At 36.3% G+C, this 15329-nt stretch overlaps 1 protein-coding gene across 5 annotated transcripts; it reads left to right on the plus strand.

Moving 5' to 3' along the window:
• Nucleotides 1-474: 474 nt before the first annotated feature.
• On the plus strand, nucleotides 475-14642 carry LOC111286627 (receptor-like serine/threonine-protein kinase ALE2). 5 transcript variants are annotated; one of them, XM_022876688.2, is made up of 22 exons: nucleotides 475-1274; nucleotides 2031-2144; nucleotides 2217-2495; nucleotides 2584-2640; nucleotides 2736-2792; nucleotides 2890-3030; nucleotides 3120-3266; nucleotides 3343-3444; nucleotides 3569-3643; nucleotides 3726-3815; nucleotides 3982-4110; nucleotides 4201-4413; nucleotides 4508-4636; nucleotides 4730-4858; nucleotides 4953-5024; nucleotides 5148-5240; nucleotides 5340-5447; nucleotides 5566-5937; nucleotides 6023-6319; nucleotides 6605-6994; nucleotides 7110-7353; nucleotides 13376-14642. In XM_022876688.2, exons 1-22 carry the CDS (start codon nucleotides 1193-1195, stop codon nucleotides 14064-14066), a joined length of 4011 nt encoding a protein of 1336 aa, XP_022732423.2. In that variant the 5' UTR covers nucleotides 475-1192; the 3' UTR covers nucleotides 14067-14642. The 5 variants fall into 5 exon arrangements, with proteins under 5 accessions (XP_022732423.2, XP_089619299.1, XP_022732425.2 ...); XM_089763173.1 differs by having other exon boundaries at nucleotides 520-1274; nucleotides 2223-2495; nucleotides 3349-3444; XM_022876690.2 differs by having other exon boundaries at nucleotides 521-1274; nucleotides 3349-3444.
• Nucleotides 14643-15329: the final 687 nt, after the last annotated feature.

A 15329-nucleotide genomic window follows, 5' to 3' on the forward strand; every position in this document is an offset into this window, starting at 1 on the left:
TTGCAATGAAAATGTCATGTAGTTGACAAATTGTTCTTCTTTTAGTGGTGGGTCCATTATCTTATCTAACAAAACGTTAGCCTCTGGATTTGATGTTTGAAGGTTCAAAGGTCCTTAATGAGCATCAACTAACAAAAAGTGTTACCTGAATTCATAAAAACTTATGAACAGAAACTCTGTATCAGAAAAAAGAGTTGTATTTGCATAAATCAGAAAATAGAGTTGTATTTGCATAAATTTTGATTACCTCTTGCTTCTGATGACGATGAACCACAAATCAGAATATTCTTACAACTTATTTTTTTGGTGGGACCTTTATTTTTGTCTTAAAAAATGTAATTCATCTTAAGATCATCAAGAAATAAAATATTGGTTGATGTGTCAAAATAGAAATTCGCCACATGCTAAGTCTCACTTTCAATGGAGTCACCATCTCTTACTGGCCAACAGGATCAACTGAAAATCAGCAAGAAAATGAGTTAAAAGTTAAGCAAAGCCAAACCCATTAAACAAATCCTTATGAACTCCAACCCAAAGTGAAAAAAGTTGGTGCAAACCGCATTAAAACACCACTTAAATCTAACTCTCCACGCTAAAATAACATTTACTAGATTAAACTAAGTTTCTTTTCATATTTTTTTCCTCTCTGACAGGCACACATCCACCAAACTGTCCAAATCTTTTCTTTTTATAGTTTTTTTCCTTCTCTCTCCTAAAAAAGGTTCTGTCCGTTACTTGGCACTGTGACTCTGTGAGATGTCTTCGTTTCTTGTTTTCATTCAATTTATTTATTATTATTATTATTGTTTTTGGTATCAGTTTTATTTTGTGCTCAATAGCTTATGTAAATGTTAGCAAAAACGGTTCTTTCAAACATGGAAAAAAACAAAACTTTGTAAAGTTGAGAACTTTAGTTTTGAGGAAAAAAAGATTGCTTTGCTTCTTTTTACCAAACCCAATTCTGGGTTTTACCAAATACAGCCTAAGAAAACGAATCCTTGCTTGTTTTACATTGTTTGTGGGGCTATTTGTTAATCTAACTTCCCTTTTCTGCTTGCTTCAAGTAATCTGTCTATCTCTTAATATAATAAGTTTCATTTTTTTTATTACTTTATTTGGTGCTTAATTTTCTTCATCACCATCGTTGAGGGAGCTTGTTTTGGAGATTTTGTGAGATTTGGTGCTTTATGGGATGGGGATATTGATGCCACTGATTCTCCTGCTTGCCAAACTCTGCATCATTGGCTTTGCTTTAGTTGTTCAAGGATCTTCAGGTAAAATTCTATATCTCTCCTGCTCTCTTCATGCGATTTGATTACACCAGAATTTTACCTTTGTTTAATGTGTTCAGTTAATTTTGTGCAAGTGTACAATCTTTTGATCACATATAATCTTGCAAATGTTGTTTCTATGACTGGTATCAACTGGTAATGCCAGGAAGCTTTGGCTTGTCAACTTCTATGCTGAATTCTGTTTCCAAAATTTTCGTTTGAAACTGCTGTCACTTATAGAGTTTAGATCCGCTGAATTTGGATTCAGCATCTTCATGGATCTGTGTATTCCATCATGTTATAGAATAATAGCAGTTTGCCTAACTAGAGACTTGAAGCATTGCCCATCTTCACTCAGGCTTCTCTTTGGGTGTAACTAAGGAATGATTTTTCCTCAAGGCTTTATCTGAGAAATGCTTTTTATACCATAATTAGCAATTAATGGTACCCTATGGTTGCCGTACACATTCTTTCACACAGTTGAGGTATGTTTCTGGAAAAAGTTTGATGACCTTGATGACATTATTGTTTTTATAGATCATGGATCATAACCTATTTGATCTCATAAATTACACCCAGTCATGATTCTGTAATAAGTAAAAACAAAATATTGCCTGATAAATTGCATTTTGGTTGTTCACCTAGGAGGATTTTGTAAATTTCTAAAATAATTTTCAGTAATATAAATGAAAAATGGTTGTCAAGTTGTAAGCCTTCTTTGAATTTATGCTTCATATTCATCCTTTTGTCTTGTTTTAGGGCACGATGCATCCCCATTTCCAGCAAAGTTTTTTTTGTTTCCTCCTACGGAAGGAATCCCTGGTGCTGTCGAACAAAGAAGCGAAACACCAAGCACACTATCTCAGCCAAATGGTAACTTCCATTTTCTCGTATCAAGTGTTGTTCTTGAGACTTTGTAGTGATGTTTCTGGCTTGACAATCCAGGGTCAGATTTGCATTCTCCTCCTGCACTGCCACCTCTTATGTCTGCCCCAATGTCTGAAACAACTGAGCCACCACCAACACATAATACAGATCTGCCACCCTTTACTATTGAAGAACAAGTACCATCCTTGGCACCAAGGACTCCAGTGGTATCACCACCATTTAATACAGCTCCTCCGCCTCTGCTTGTTCAAGTACACACACCATCAAAGTCACCAACTGGTCCTCAGAAAAAGGAACCAGTTGGTAAGTCTCCTTTCTCAGTGCCAGATGCTCCAGGTGCATGACCAAAAGGAGTTCCGATGTTCCTCAAGTTAATGTAAATTGGCATTGGTTCTAATCCTGCTCTTTTGGCTTTAATATGCAGCTCCAGTTGCCTCTCCTTCAAGGAATTTGCCTCAAAATTCATCGGCTACCCATCCATGTATGCTTGTTAATCAAAGGAATGCATCAAATGACTTGGTAAAATTAGATTTGAGTATGGTTCTAATTAAAGGATGCACTTGTTCGAACTTGCAGTTCCATCAATAACACCGCCAGAGAATTCTCCAGAAAATTCACCACTTGTCCATCTAAGTAAGCCAGATGCTGTGCAAAAGTTATTCATTACATAACTGGGTGGACTACAGATCGAGTGTGCTTCTAATACAGCTTGTTTTGTTCTAACCTGTAGCTCCGCTTGCACCACCATTGAGGAATTCACCACAAAATTCCCCAGGCATTCGCTCCAGTAGGCCAAGTGCTTTACCCCCAACTGCTAATCAAAGAAATTCATCTAATAATAAGGCCCCTGTTCAGGAGCCAACTGCTTCAGGTATATAATCAGCTGTTTGATGTGTCATTTTCGGATTAATTTAAAACCATGTTTGGCTCTAATGCAGCTGCTTTTACCCTATTTTGTAGCTCCAGTAGCATCACAATTGAGAAACTCACCACAAAATCCCCCAGCCGTTCACTCCATTAGGCCAAGCGCATTGGCCCCAACCCCAAGTGCTAATCAAGGAAATTCATCAAATAACAGGGCACCTATTTTGGGGTCAATTGCTCCAGGTACATATGTGTTATTTGTGGTTGGATTTAGCACCAGGTTTGGTTCTAATGCTGCTGCTTCTACCCTATTTTGTAGCTTCAGTTGCAATAAATTCATCACCAAATGAAACAGCCATTCACTCCCAAGGGCCAACTGCTATACCACCAAGTGCTCCAATTCCGGAGCCCATTGCTCCAGGTACATAATTCATGGCTTGATTTGTTATTTTTTATCTTCAATAAATGCTCTTGTGGAACTGTTCTACCTTTTCTTATTCTACTTTCCCTTTACCATGTCATCTCTACTCAAAACGCTATATCAGTTGCATCTCCCCCAAGGAAATTAGATAGGACACCACCACCTGTCCGCTCAATCATGCCACCGTCCATTTCACCAGGTAGCCCTGGTTACTTTGTGTTTTCTATGAAATTTCAATCAAATAGACTTTTAAGAGTTGGTTATTTTATTAAATAATGCAGTGTCAGTTGTATCACCGTCAGGAGGATCACCTCATAATACACCAACCATCCACCCAAATGTGCCAGGAGGAACCCCATCTCAGTTACCAGGTTCTACTTAGGAGATTATATCAATTTCATTTTAGAAGTTGAGCAGATGACTAATTTTCTTCTCACTTTTTAATCATTACTGCATTTGGTTGGTCTTGGGAGTTTGCAAATTCTAATGTCTGTTTCCCCTTTTCCTCCTTGGTATTTTCAATTGCTTGGAATTCAGATCCTGATATTCCTCCTGTTCCAACTCCACCCTCAAGCGTCAACTGGAACAATAATGGAATACCTGTTGCATCACCTGCAAACGAGATAGGCAAGCCAGTTCCACCTGTGAACCATACCCTGGAAAATGGTGTATATTGTGAATCCGCAAATACAGAGCTAATTTTTAATTTGATTATTACTACAAAAGCCATTGAGTTGCTGAGGATATTTTTTGCAGGTTCTTCGCCAGCCATATCTCCTGCGCTGACAGCTATGAGACACCCTGGTAATTCTACCGTTCCAGCTCTTGCTCCTTTGAATGAAGGGTATAACTCTCCAGCATCGTCACCTGTAATCTCGTTTCATAAGCATCAACATACAAGAAATGCAAGAACCAGTCCTGCTCCGGCATCATCATTCCTGATTTCACCTGCGCCTTTGAAACAGCAAGGTCTGATATCTTGTGCCCAAGACTTGTCTTAGTCATTCTAACATTATAAGGTCTCAGCATATCCTGTTAATGTTTCATTTTAATATTTATACAGGTCCAGTCATCTCTCCAGCATTGTCGCCTTCAATCTCATTTCATAGGCATCAACATACACGAAATGCAAGAACCAGTCCTGCTCCTGCATCATCATACCTGATTTCACCTGCGCCCTTGAAACAGCAAGGTCTGATATCTTGTGCCCAAGACTTGTCCCATCCATCTAACATTATATGGGCTTATTACATCCCGTTAATGTTTCATTTCAATATTTATACAGGTCCGGTCATCTCTCCTGCATTGTCGCCTTCAATCTCAGTTCATAAGCATCAACATACACGAAATGTAAGAACCGGTCCTGCTCCTGCATCATCATACCTGATTTCACCTGCGCCTTTGAAACAGCAAGGTCTGATATCTTGTTCCCAAGACTTGTCCCAGCCATACTAACAATATATGGGCTTATCACATCCCTTTAATTTTTCTTTTCTATATTTATATAGGTCCTGTCATCTCTCCAGCATTTCTTCCGGGAAGAAGGCGAACGCACCATGCTCCTGCACCCCTTCATCCTGGTATCGCTTCATCCTGGTATCAAAATAGCAAATGCGAATTGATTCCTTCAGAATAGAGTCTGTTAAGTGAGTTAAAATGGTCATTTTGATTTGTAACATCTTTCTACATCACTGATTCTTCAGTTTCCCCATCCCATTCTGCTATTCCTTCATCGGTAAGCACTGTTTCTCCTGTTCCTTCACCATCTCCATTGACGGCATCTAGGCAGACCAAAAGTAAGCAATGTTACTTAATATGTTAAATATTTGTTTGTGATATATCCTTGTTTTCTCAATTTTCTGCTTACTTATTCATGATATGTTGCTTTTCCAAAGTGCCACTCATCTCCCCAAAAGTTTCTTCTTCTGTGTCTCCATTGAGGAGTCCCAAGGTGCCACCTCCACCACCAGTTATGTCATTTCCACCTCCACCTCCTAATGAAGGTTAAAGACTAGGTTCTTTGTTTTGCATTTTAAGTTTTCTGGTATGTCTGCTCTAATTTCATCTCCAAGATGTTTTCTATTGCACAAATGTGTAATGTGTCGTTGATTGTATATGTAGATTGTTCAACAACTATTTGCACTGAACCTTATACAAATAGTCCGCCTGGATCACCATGTGACTGTGTCTTGCCAATGCAAGTTGGATTACGCCTGAGTGTCGCACTGTATACTTTCTTCCCTTTGGTTTCTGAGCTAGCAAAGGAAATTGCTGCTGGAGTTTTTATGAAACAAAGTCAAGTTCGCATTATTGGAGCTAATGCTGCTAGTGAGCAACCAGAGAAAACAGTTGTCCTTATTGACTTGGTACCGCTTGGTCAAAAATTTGATAACACCACTGCCTTCTTAACTTATCAGAGATTTTGGCATAAACAAGTTGCTATAAAAACTTCATTATTTGGGGATTATGAAGTATTATACGTGCACTATCATGGTATGTACATGCTCATTTTTTTGGCTTCCCCCCCTTTTTTTTGGCATATGTTTCTTGGAAATATGCAGTAACAGTGGATTTCTAGGTTTGCCTCCTTCTCCGCCTTTGCCACCTTCTGACATTGGTATAATTGATGCTGGACCATATTCTGGTAATGACAACAATGCAAGGGTTATAAAGCCCTTGGGTGTTGATGTGCACGGGAAGCGGCATAAATTTGTGCTTAGTGGTGGCGTGATTGCTATAATTGTTCTGTCCATGTTGGTGGCTATGGTGTTATGCTCCACCATTGCATGGTTTTTGGTTTTCAAACGTGGGGATCACACCAGTCAACAAGCAGTGACTCCACAACATCCCCTAACATCTCTTGCCAAACCATCAGGTTATCTTTAGCTAAATATATTCTGGCCTATCTTTTTTCTCAATGCATTAATTTACTGAGGAAAATATTAAGCATATCATCTAAGACCACACACTATTTATGAATATTAATATTTGTTTTCACATTGCCTCTCACATCATTTAAGTTGCATTAGCCTGTAATCATTTGTGGCAACATTTTAGCTTAACTTTAGATTGTAGTTATAGGTAGAAAACTGCATCCATCAAAAAATTTTATTTTTACTTTTTACCTATTTAAGTGGGAAAAAATGGTTGAAAATTTCAGGTTCTGTTGGGTCAATGATTGGAAGTGGTCTAAGTTCCACATCACTGTCATTTGGCTCTAGCATTGTAGCTTATACAGGATCTGCTAAGACCTTGAGTGCAAGTGAGATAGAAAAAGCCACTGATAATTTTGATGCTTCAAGAGTACTCGGGGAAGGTGGATTTGGTCGTGTTTACAGTGGTGTTCTTGAAGATGGAACTAAAGTGGCAGTCAAAGTTCTGAAGAGAGATGATCAACAAGGTGGCAGGGAATTCTTGGCTGAGGTGGAGATGCTTAGCCGTCTTCACCACAGAAACTTGGTGAAGTTGATTGGCATATGCACAGAGGAGCGCAACCGCTGCTTGGTTTATGAACTCATTCCAAATGGCAGTGTTGAATCTCACTTGCATGGTAGTTAAACTGCGTGATTTCTGTGGATTTATCCCAGGGTTACAATATTCAGCATTCCTAATGTTCAGTTCTATAGAAAATGGTTATATTTGCCTCTTGTTTTGTTTGTTTTCAGGAGTTGACAAGGAATCTGCACCGCTTGACTGGGATGCCAGGATAAAGATAGCCCTTGGTTCTGCTCGTGGATTGGCTTATCTCCATGAAGATTCAAGCCCACGTGTCATACATCGGGATTTTAAGTCAAGCAACATCTTGTTGGAGCATGATTTCACACCAAAAGTGTCTGACTTTGGTTTGGCTCGAACTGCCATGGATGAGGAAGGCAGGCACATATCAACACGTGTCATGGGAACTTTTGGGTATGAAACCTCTTTCCTTCATTGGATTTAGCTTTCGGATATCCTTGTTATTGTGTGCCAACCTGGCCTGCTATATGCGAGGCATGAACATTAGAACATAGTATGTGGAAAAACTGAGTATATTGAAAACTTCTCTATTGAATTATACAAACACCATAGGTTTATATATAGCTAACCAAAGGGGAAACTAGGAAACTAAATCTTCCTAAATCTGATCCTTATAATTAAGGGATTGTCTATTCTAATATTCTGTGGTTAATTCTAGAGATACAAATTCTTAATTTCAGGGATACAAATATATAAAGATTACAATCAACTATACAGATTACAACTAGCTGTAACTAAGTGTTTTCCTACACTCCCCCTCAAGCTAGTGAATAGTTGTTTTCCATTCCCACCTTGGAAATAATTTCCTGAAATGTTGCACTGTTGAGATTTTTAGTCAACACATCTGCAAGTTGACCTTTGGTTGATACATACGGTGTGTAAATCAACTCACTATCAAGTTTCTCCTTTATAAAGTGCCGGTCTACTTCCAATGTGTTTGTTCTGTCATGTTGCACAAGATAGTGTGCAGTGCTTATTGCAGATTTGTTATCATAGTAGAGTCTCATTGGTCTATCCCATTTTATCTTTAAGTCTTTTAGGATAATCTTTAACCATAGTAGTTGACAAATTCCTTGAGTCATTGCTCTAAACTCTGCTTCAACACTAGATCTTGCTACCACATTCTATTTTTTTTACTCCTTCAAGTTACAAGATTATCACCTAGGAAAGTGCAGTAGCCTGAGGTAGATTTTTTATTAGTTATCGAACCTGCATAATTAGCATTTGTATATGCCTCTAGTACCAGCCATGAATTTCTTTTGAACAAGATACCTCTCCTAGGATTAGTCTTCAAATAGTGTAGTACATGGTAGACAGTCTGTAGGTGCACTTCTTTAAGACTATGCATAAATTGCTTATCATACTCACAGCATATGCTATGTTAAGTCTATTATGTGAGAGATAAATGAGTCTTCTAACTAATCTTTGGTACATCTCTCTATCTACAACAATATCTTCATCAGCTTCTCCAAGTTTATGATTAGAGTCTATAAGGGTACTTGTAGGTTTACATGTGAGCTTCCCGGTTTCCTTTAAAAGATCCATCACATATTTCTGTTGTGAGATGAAAATCCCATGCCGTGAGTAAGCTACTTCAATTCTTAGGAAGTGCTTCAATCTCCCTAGCTCTTTTATCTCAAATTCTCTAACCAAACACTGTTTTAGAGATTCTCTCTCTTTTTCATCATCTCTGATTACAATTATATCATCAACATATACTAACAAAACTATGACTTTCCTTGAATATGAGTGCTTGCTAAATAGTGTGTGATCCCCTTGACTTTGCTTATATCCCATTGTTAGCATCATTTTGGCAAATCTCTCGAACTAGGCCCTAGGAGACTGTTTAAGGCCATATAAAACCTTTTTTAGCTTGCACACTTTGTTTGCTTCTAAATGATCTCCAAATCCCGATGGAACTTTCATATATATTTCTTTTTCTAAATCACCATGTAAAAAAGCATTATTTACATCAAATTGTTGAAGTTGCCAATTGTAATTTGCAGCCAAGGATAACAAAATCTTAACTGTATTCATCTTGGCCACTGGAGCAAAAGTTTCTTGATAATCCATTCCATAAGTTTGAGTATAGCTCTTAGCCACCAACCTGGCTTTATACCTTTCAATAGTACTCGTATCTTTTATAGTGAAAACCCATTTACACCTTACTGGATCTTTTCCTATAGGCAATTCTACCAGTTCTCATGCTTATTTTTCTCTAAGGCCTCCATTTTTATTTTCATGGCTTGCCTTCATTTCTCATTGGATAATGCCTTGGATAATGTAGTTTTAATAGAAATAGTATTTAGGCTCACAAGGAAATTTTTGTGGGATGGTGAGAGTTTTTCAAATGACACAAAATTAGAGATTGGGTATAGTGGATGTTTAGTAAATTCTCTAGTTTCTTTTCTAATGGCAATAAGTAGATCATAGTCACTAATTTTAGGAGATTCATGCTCATTTTGAGAAATAGAGTCAGAGACTGTAGTTATCTCATTTCCAGAGTTAGGATCAGGTTTTTGAACTTGCACCAGTTCATAAGCTGAAACTTTCCTTCTTGAGTACACCTGTAATTCCTTCATGGAATCAAGAATAGTATTATCCCTAGTCACAACTTCTAGGTTTGGAACGGTTTCAAACTAAGATTCAGTGTTTGACTTGACCTTGGAAGAAACAGATTTAAACTCATAAGAATTAATGGGTGAAATTGTTTTGTAGGATGACAAGTCAAGCAAAAAGATGTCTATCCTTATTTTCCATAAATGTTTCCCCCTGAAGATAAGGTTGAGTAAAAAATGGTTTACTTTCTTCAAAAGTGACATTTGCAGACACAAAATTTTTTGGTAGAAGGATGATAGCACTTATACTCGTTCTAAGTTGATGAATACCCCACAAAAATGCACTTAATTTCTCTTGGATCCAACTTCCCTTATTATGACTGTGAACATGAACAAATGATGTACAACCAAATATCCCATGTGTAAGGTTGTTTGTGATAATAAAGTTGGTATAGAATTGTGAGAGTAGTTCCATAGGAGTTTTAAATCAAAGTAACATATTTATAATGTGTGTAGTAGTGAGAACAACTTCCTTTAGTAGGATTTGGGTACATTTGCTTGAAAAAGGAAGGCTTTAGTTGTGGCTAGTAAATGGTTGTTTTTCTCTTTGCCACTCCATTTTGCTGTGGAGCATTAACACAAGATAACTCATGGATAATCCCCTCTTTTTGGAAATAAATAGATAGATTCTGGTTGAAATAGTCTTTTGCATTATCAGAGCTAAATCTCTTAATTTTCTCTCCAAATTGATTTTGCATCATGTTTTGGAAGCTTAAAAATACACTATTCTCATCTGATTTGGATTTAAGTAAAAAAATCATTTGATTTGGATTTAAGTAAAAAAATCCAAGAGACCCTGGTATAATCATTTATTAATGAAACAAACTATTTTGCACCAGAAATATTAGAAATTTTAGAGGGACCCCAAATGTCTCTATGAATCAAGTAAAAAGAAGTAGAACTTCTTTTATTACTAACTGGAAAAGACACACGTCTATGCTTTGCAAGTTCACAAACATCACAATGAAAATTTTCGACATTTAATCCTTTGAACAAAGAAGGAAACATGTTTCTCAAAGTGCCAAAAGAAGGATGTCCAAGACGAAAATGATAAAGCCAAAATTTTTTCTTTATTGGGAGATTTTTCAAAAAAAATGATAAAAGTAAACTATTCCTGATATTATTTGCATTGTTGGATCTCTCAAGATAGTATAGTCCATCATTCTCCTTAGCAAGTCCAAACCTCTTTCCCGAATCCTGATCCCAAAATTTACAATAAGAGGGATAAAAGGTCACAGCGTAGTTCATGTCTCTAGTAAGTCTTTGTATAAATATCAGATTAGTAGATAATCTAGAAACATGAAGAACATTTTTAAGAACAAATGAGGGATTAATTTCAACATCTCCTAGTCCTGCTACTATAGTAAGTGAACCATCTGTAACAAAAATTTTCTTATTACCAGAACATAAGATATATGTACTAAACTTCTGTGAAGAATGTGTCATTTGGTCTGTGACTCCTAAGTCAATGACCCAAGAACTCTTAATAGACTTATCTTAGACATTTAATCCATGAGAATTAGAGACTTTACCTTAACTACAGACCTTATCTGAGTATGCCAAGGAACATATACCATTAGTCTTTTTAAGAGTTCTCAATAGGCTTTTCAATTTCTCAATCTCTTCTTTGTCCAACTCTTCTTGTTCTTAAGACTTCTCTTGGTTTGACTCTATTGCAGTCATGTGAGCTTGTCCTTGATTTCTTGGCTGTCCTCCTTTATAACCCCCATTATTTGCTTGAAGTTTAAGGTTTTCCATTTAGTTTCCAACAATGATCTCTAGCGTGCCTTGGCTTTTTGCAATAGGTGCCCCAAAGATTGTCACGATTTGAGGTTTTAGCCAAATCACCTTTCCCTTTCTCACTAATTGGTAATTGTTCTAAGTTTTGGTTTTTCCCACCATTAGACACCATAATAGATCCTTCTACATGCAAACTATCAAGCATCACTCCTGTTCTACTCTCTTCTACTGTAACCATGGAGATCACCTCATTTAAAGAAGGTAGATCCTCTTTTCCCAAAATTTGGACTCTGACTTGATCAAACTTAACATTAAGTCCAGCAAGAAAATCATAGACTCGATCTTTTTCAATAAATTTCTTCAACGTTACTGCATCTTCACTGCACTTCATTACTATGCACCGGTAGTGGTCCATCTCTTACCAAAGATTTTTTAGAAGAATAGCATTCTCGGTGACCGACTTATTCCCTTGTTTGAGAGTTGCAATCTTGATCTTTATCTCATAAACTTGGGTAGCATCCCTAACTTTGGAGTAGGTTTGCCGAATTGATTCCTAAATGTCTTTGGCCATGGACAAAAACATGCAAGTGTCATTGATATCTGGTGTCATAGAATTCCATAGTCATGACATAACAATGGAATCCTCTTCATCCCAAGCCTCAAATTTTGGATGTCCTCTCTCAAGACCAGTACCAAGAAGATGGCTCAATTTTCCTTTCCCTTTTAAAAAGGTTTGAACTAACTGAGACCACTTCAAGTAGTTTTTTCCATTCAATCTGCATGCAACTTGGATATTTTGTAGTTCTCTTATAGTTTGACCAGGTGTCACTTCCTCAAATCGGGTAGTAGCGGTTGATTCTACTATTTCTGACATAGTTATCTTTCTCAGGATTGAAACAAGTCTTGATAGTAAAGATTTAATGAGAGACGATTCTAGGCAATGAAGACCAAAAAGAAAAAATAAGACTATGAAAGACTTAACAGAATTTGGCTATGAAGGCTTGATATAGAATTCAATAATGAAGGTTGAAAAATTTTTCTTCCCAAAAAGAGCCTAAAGCTCTGATATTATATGGAAAAACTCTATGGAAAAACTGAGTATATTGAAAACTTCTTTGTTGAATTATACAAACACCATAGGTTTATATATAGCTAACTAGAGGATAAACTAGAAAACTAAATCTTCCTACATCTGATCCCTATAATTAAGGGATTGTCTATCATAATATTCTGTCTTTAATTCTAGAGATACAAATTCTTAATTTTAGGGATTCAAATATATACAAATTACAATCAACTACACATATTACAACTGGTTGTAACTAAGTGTTTTCCCACATAATATATACTTGATATGCTTCTTGATGTTTACCTTGATTTATGAATGTAATAGGAAATAGCCTTTTTCTAGAAATCGAAGCAACTCATTGATACCCTAAGGAGATGTATATTCTTTGAAGATCTCTTTTCAACTAAGAAAGTACTTTGGAAATTGATTTATGTAGTGGGATGATTCTACACAACTTGGAAATCCTTATCTCTTTAGCTATTTAAAAGGTTAGGATAAACATAAAACAAGGAAAATTTTCCCATGCTTTGTAGAAAATTTGATGATACAACATGGAGAGCAAGGCTTATATAGACATACACTTCACTATAATAGCCTTCATATCTGTGTAGTCTTCTTTGATCCTCACCTAATGACAAAAAACATTGTTTTTTAAGCAATTAACAACATTATTCTATGCCTTATTGGTATTTAAAATCAGTTTAAGAATATAAAACCATATCAGTAGTATTTTAAAGAAAAGGTCAAAATATTTTATTTAGCATAACCTAGTACTAGTGCAAGGCCATCTTATCTCTTTAAGAGAACTTATCAGTGAAAGAAAGATGATTACTGGAGCTCAAGGCCGTATTAACCATCTTTCTCCTGATAAATTGGTGTTGTGGTATATGACTTGCTTGCTTATCTCTACAAATCTTTTAGTTCCTCTATCATTATTTGTTAGTGCTATTTGAAATTTGACATTTACTCCTGATGAACATTTGTCCAGGTATGTGGCTCCTGAGTATGCAATGACCGGCCATCTTCTTGTGAAGAGTGATGTTTATAGCTATGGTGTAGTCCTTCTTGAGCTTCTGACAGGGAGAAAACCTGTAGATATGACACAGCCACCTGGTCAGGAGAATCTAGTTGCATGGGCCCGTCCCCTTCTAGCAAACAAAGAAGGGTTAGAAACAATTATAGATCCACTTCTAGGTTCTGATGTCCCTTTTGATAATGTGGCCAAAGTAGCAGCAATCGCTTCTATGTGTGTTCAACCAGAGGTATCACACCGACCTTTTATGGGTGAGGTTGTTCAGGCTTTAAAATTAGTATGTAATGAATGTGATGAGGCAAAAGAAGTAGGCTCAAGAGGTTCTAGTCAAGATGATCTCTCCATTGATTTGGATGCTAAGGTTGGTACTGGCTCAGGGCAGTTGACTGATCCTTTGCAAAGCCATTATTCAATTCCCAACTATGACTATTGTCTTGATACTGAGAGAGGACTATCAGTGTCAGATTTGTTTAGTTCATCGGCAAGATTTGGGAGGCAGACATCCGGGTCATTGAGGAGGCACTGTAGTTCAGGTCCCTTGAGAACAGGGAGGGGAAGTCGATTCTGGCAAAAAATTCAAAGATTGTCTAGGGGCAGCATCAGTGAACATGGTGCTATGATCAGGTTCTGGCCAGGTTCGCATTGAAAAACCCCTCTTCCATGCATGTACATGAGCCTGTCCCTTGATTTTCTGAATGTCAAAATTTGTTGGCACCGACAGCATGTGCTCCCGCGTGCTGATTTAAAAGTTGTGCTACATTTCGAAATTGGGAAATAAACAAGGAAACTCTGAGGAATGCAAAATTATGCAGCAAGATTCTTAATCCGGAACTTCTGAAGGATGATATTACTGCTAGTTTGTAATTAACCTGAATAAACGTCAGATTGTCAACTGGAGGAGCTTTCATCATGCAGCTGCACTATGACCATAGAACGAATTCTTCTTTTTCCTTGCATGATGGAAACGTTTCATGATCCACAACCCAAATTGCATTGTTGGGGTAGTGTTTTCGTAATAAGATGGCACGATTTTCCCATTTTGAGGCTCAGAATCTCTCCGAATTCAGCTTTGATCTTCTCTTCTTAGAAGAAAAAAAAAATTACTCGAATTCCCAACACCCCCACCCCCTCGACACCTTTGTTTTTGTTATGTGAAATCACATGCCACTCAAATGTACAGAATATTTTGTATCATGAAATGAATATCTTAGTATTAAGACAATGGAATTGCAAGTAAAAGGAATTGCTATCTTCTAGTTTGCAAAGATAGGCTGATATGACTATAATGGTATAGGCATCATGTATTTCATACATGAAAAAGCATGAATGAAGGGTACAATTAGCCTAGGTTATGGATTCTTGTTATAACTTCATACAAATGTATTCAACCAAACAAGTCTTTATTGAAATGACTGAAAAAACAAAGTATAAATTAACATTATTAGCATATATTTCATAAATGAAAAAGCAAAGCATAAAGAAGAAAAAAAATTATAATGAGTTATTAATTCGGTAGTGATTTGGAAATTGACTTCAAATTTGAAAATGTTCAAAATTTCTCTAATAACCAAAAGACTAAAAGAATTATATAAAGAAGAAGAAATTCATTTGGGATCCTAAAACCAAACACTCAACATTTTTTATGTTGTCTTTTTAACGTTAAATAAGTCTCCTTTGTTTCGAAAAAAATAATTTTTATATTTTTAAATATTTATTTGATAGAAATATAATAATCAATAGAAAATGATTTATTGATAAATGAAAAATAAAATTATTTTTTTAAAAAATTATCAAGAAAAGATATTTTTTGAAAAAGAGTTGTTTATAAGTATAACTATTTATCAATATTTTTTAGCATAATTTTACTTAAAAAAAATATTATATTAATAAATAAATAATATTATAATAT

Source organism: Durio zibethinus, chromosome 6 (assembly GCF_047325235.1).
Source record: "Durio zibethinus cultivar Kanyao isolate XHJ-2024 chromosome 6, ASM4732523v1, whole genome shotgun sequence".
Taxonomy (NCBI): Eukaryota; Viridiplantae; Streptophyta; class Magnoliopsida; order Malvales; family Malvaceae; genus Durio; species Durio zibethinus.

What these genes read in the sequence shown, in the direction of transcription:
- LOC111286627 (XM_022876688.2), top strand. Translation starts at nt 1,193, where the DNA reads ATGGGGATATTGATGCCACTGATTCTCCTGCTTGCCAAACTCTGCATC. An exon ending in TGCGCCCTTGAAACAGCAAG is followed by an intron (nt 4,637 to 4,729) that starts GTCTGATATCTT and finishes ATATTTATACAG; the next exon opens with GTCCGGTCATCTCTCCTGCA. An exon ending in TGCGCCTTTGAAACAGCAAG is followed by an intron (nt 4,859 to 4,952) that starts GTCTGATATCTT and finishes ATATTTATATAG; the next exon opens with GTCCTGTCATCTCTCCAGCA.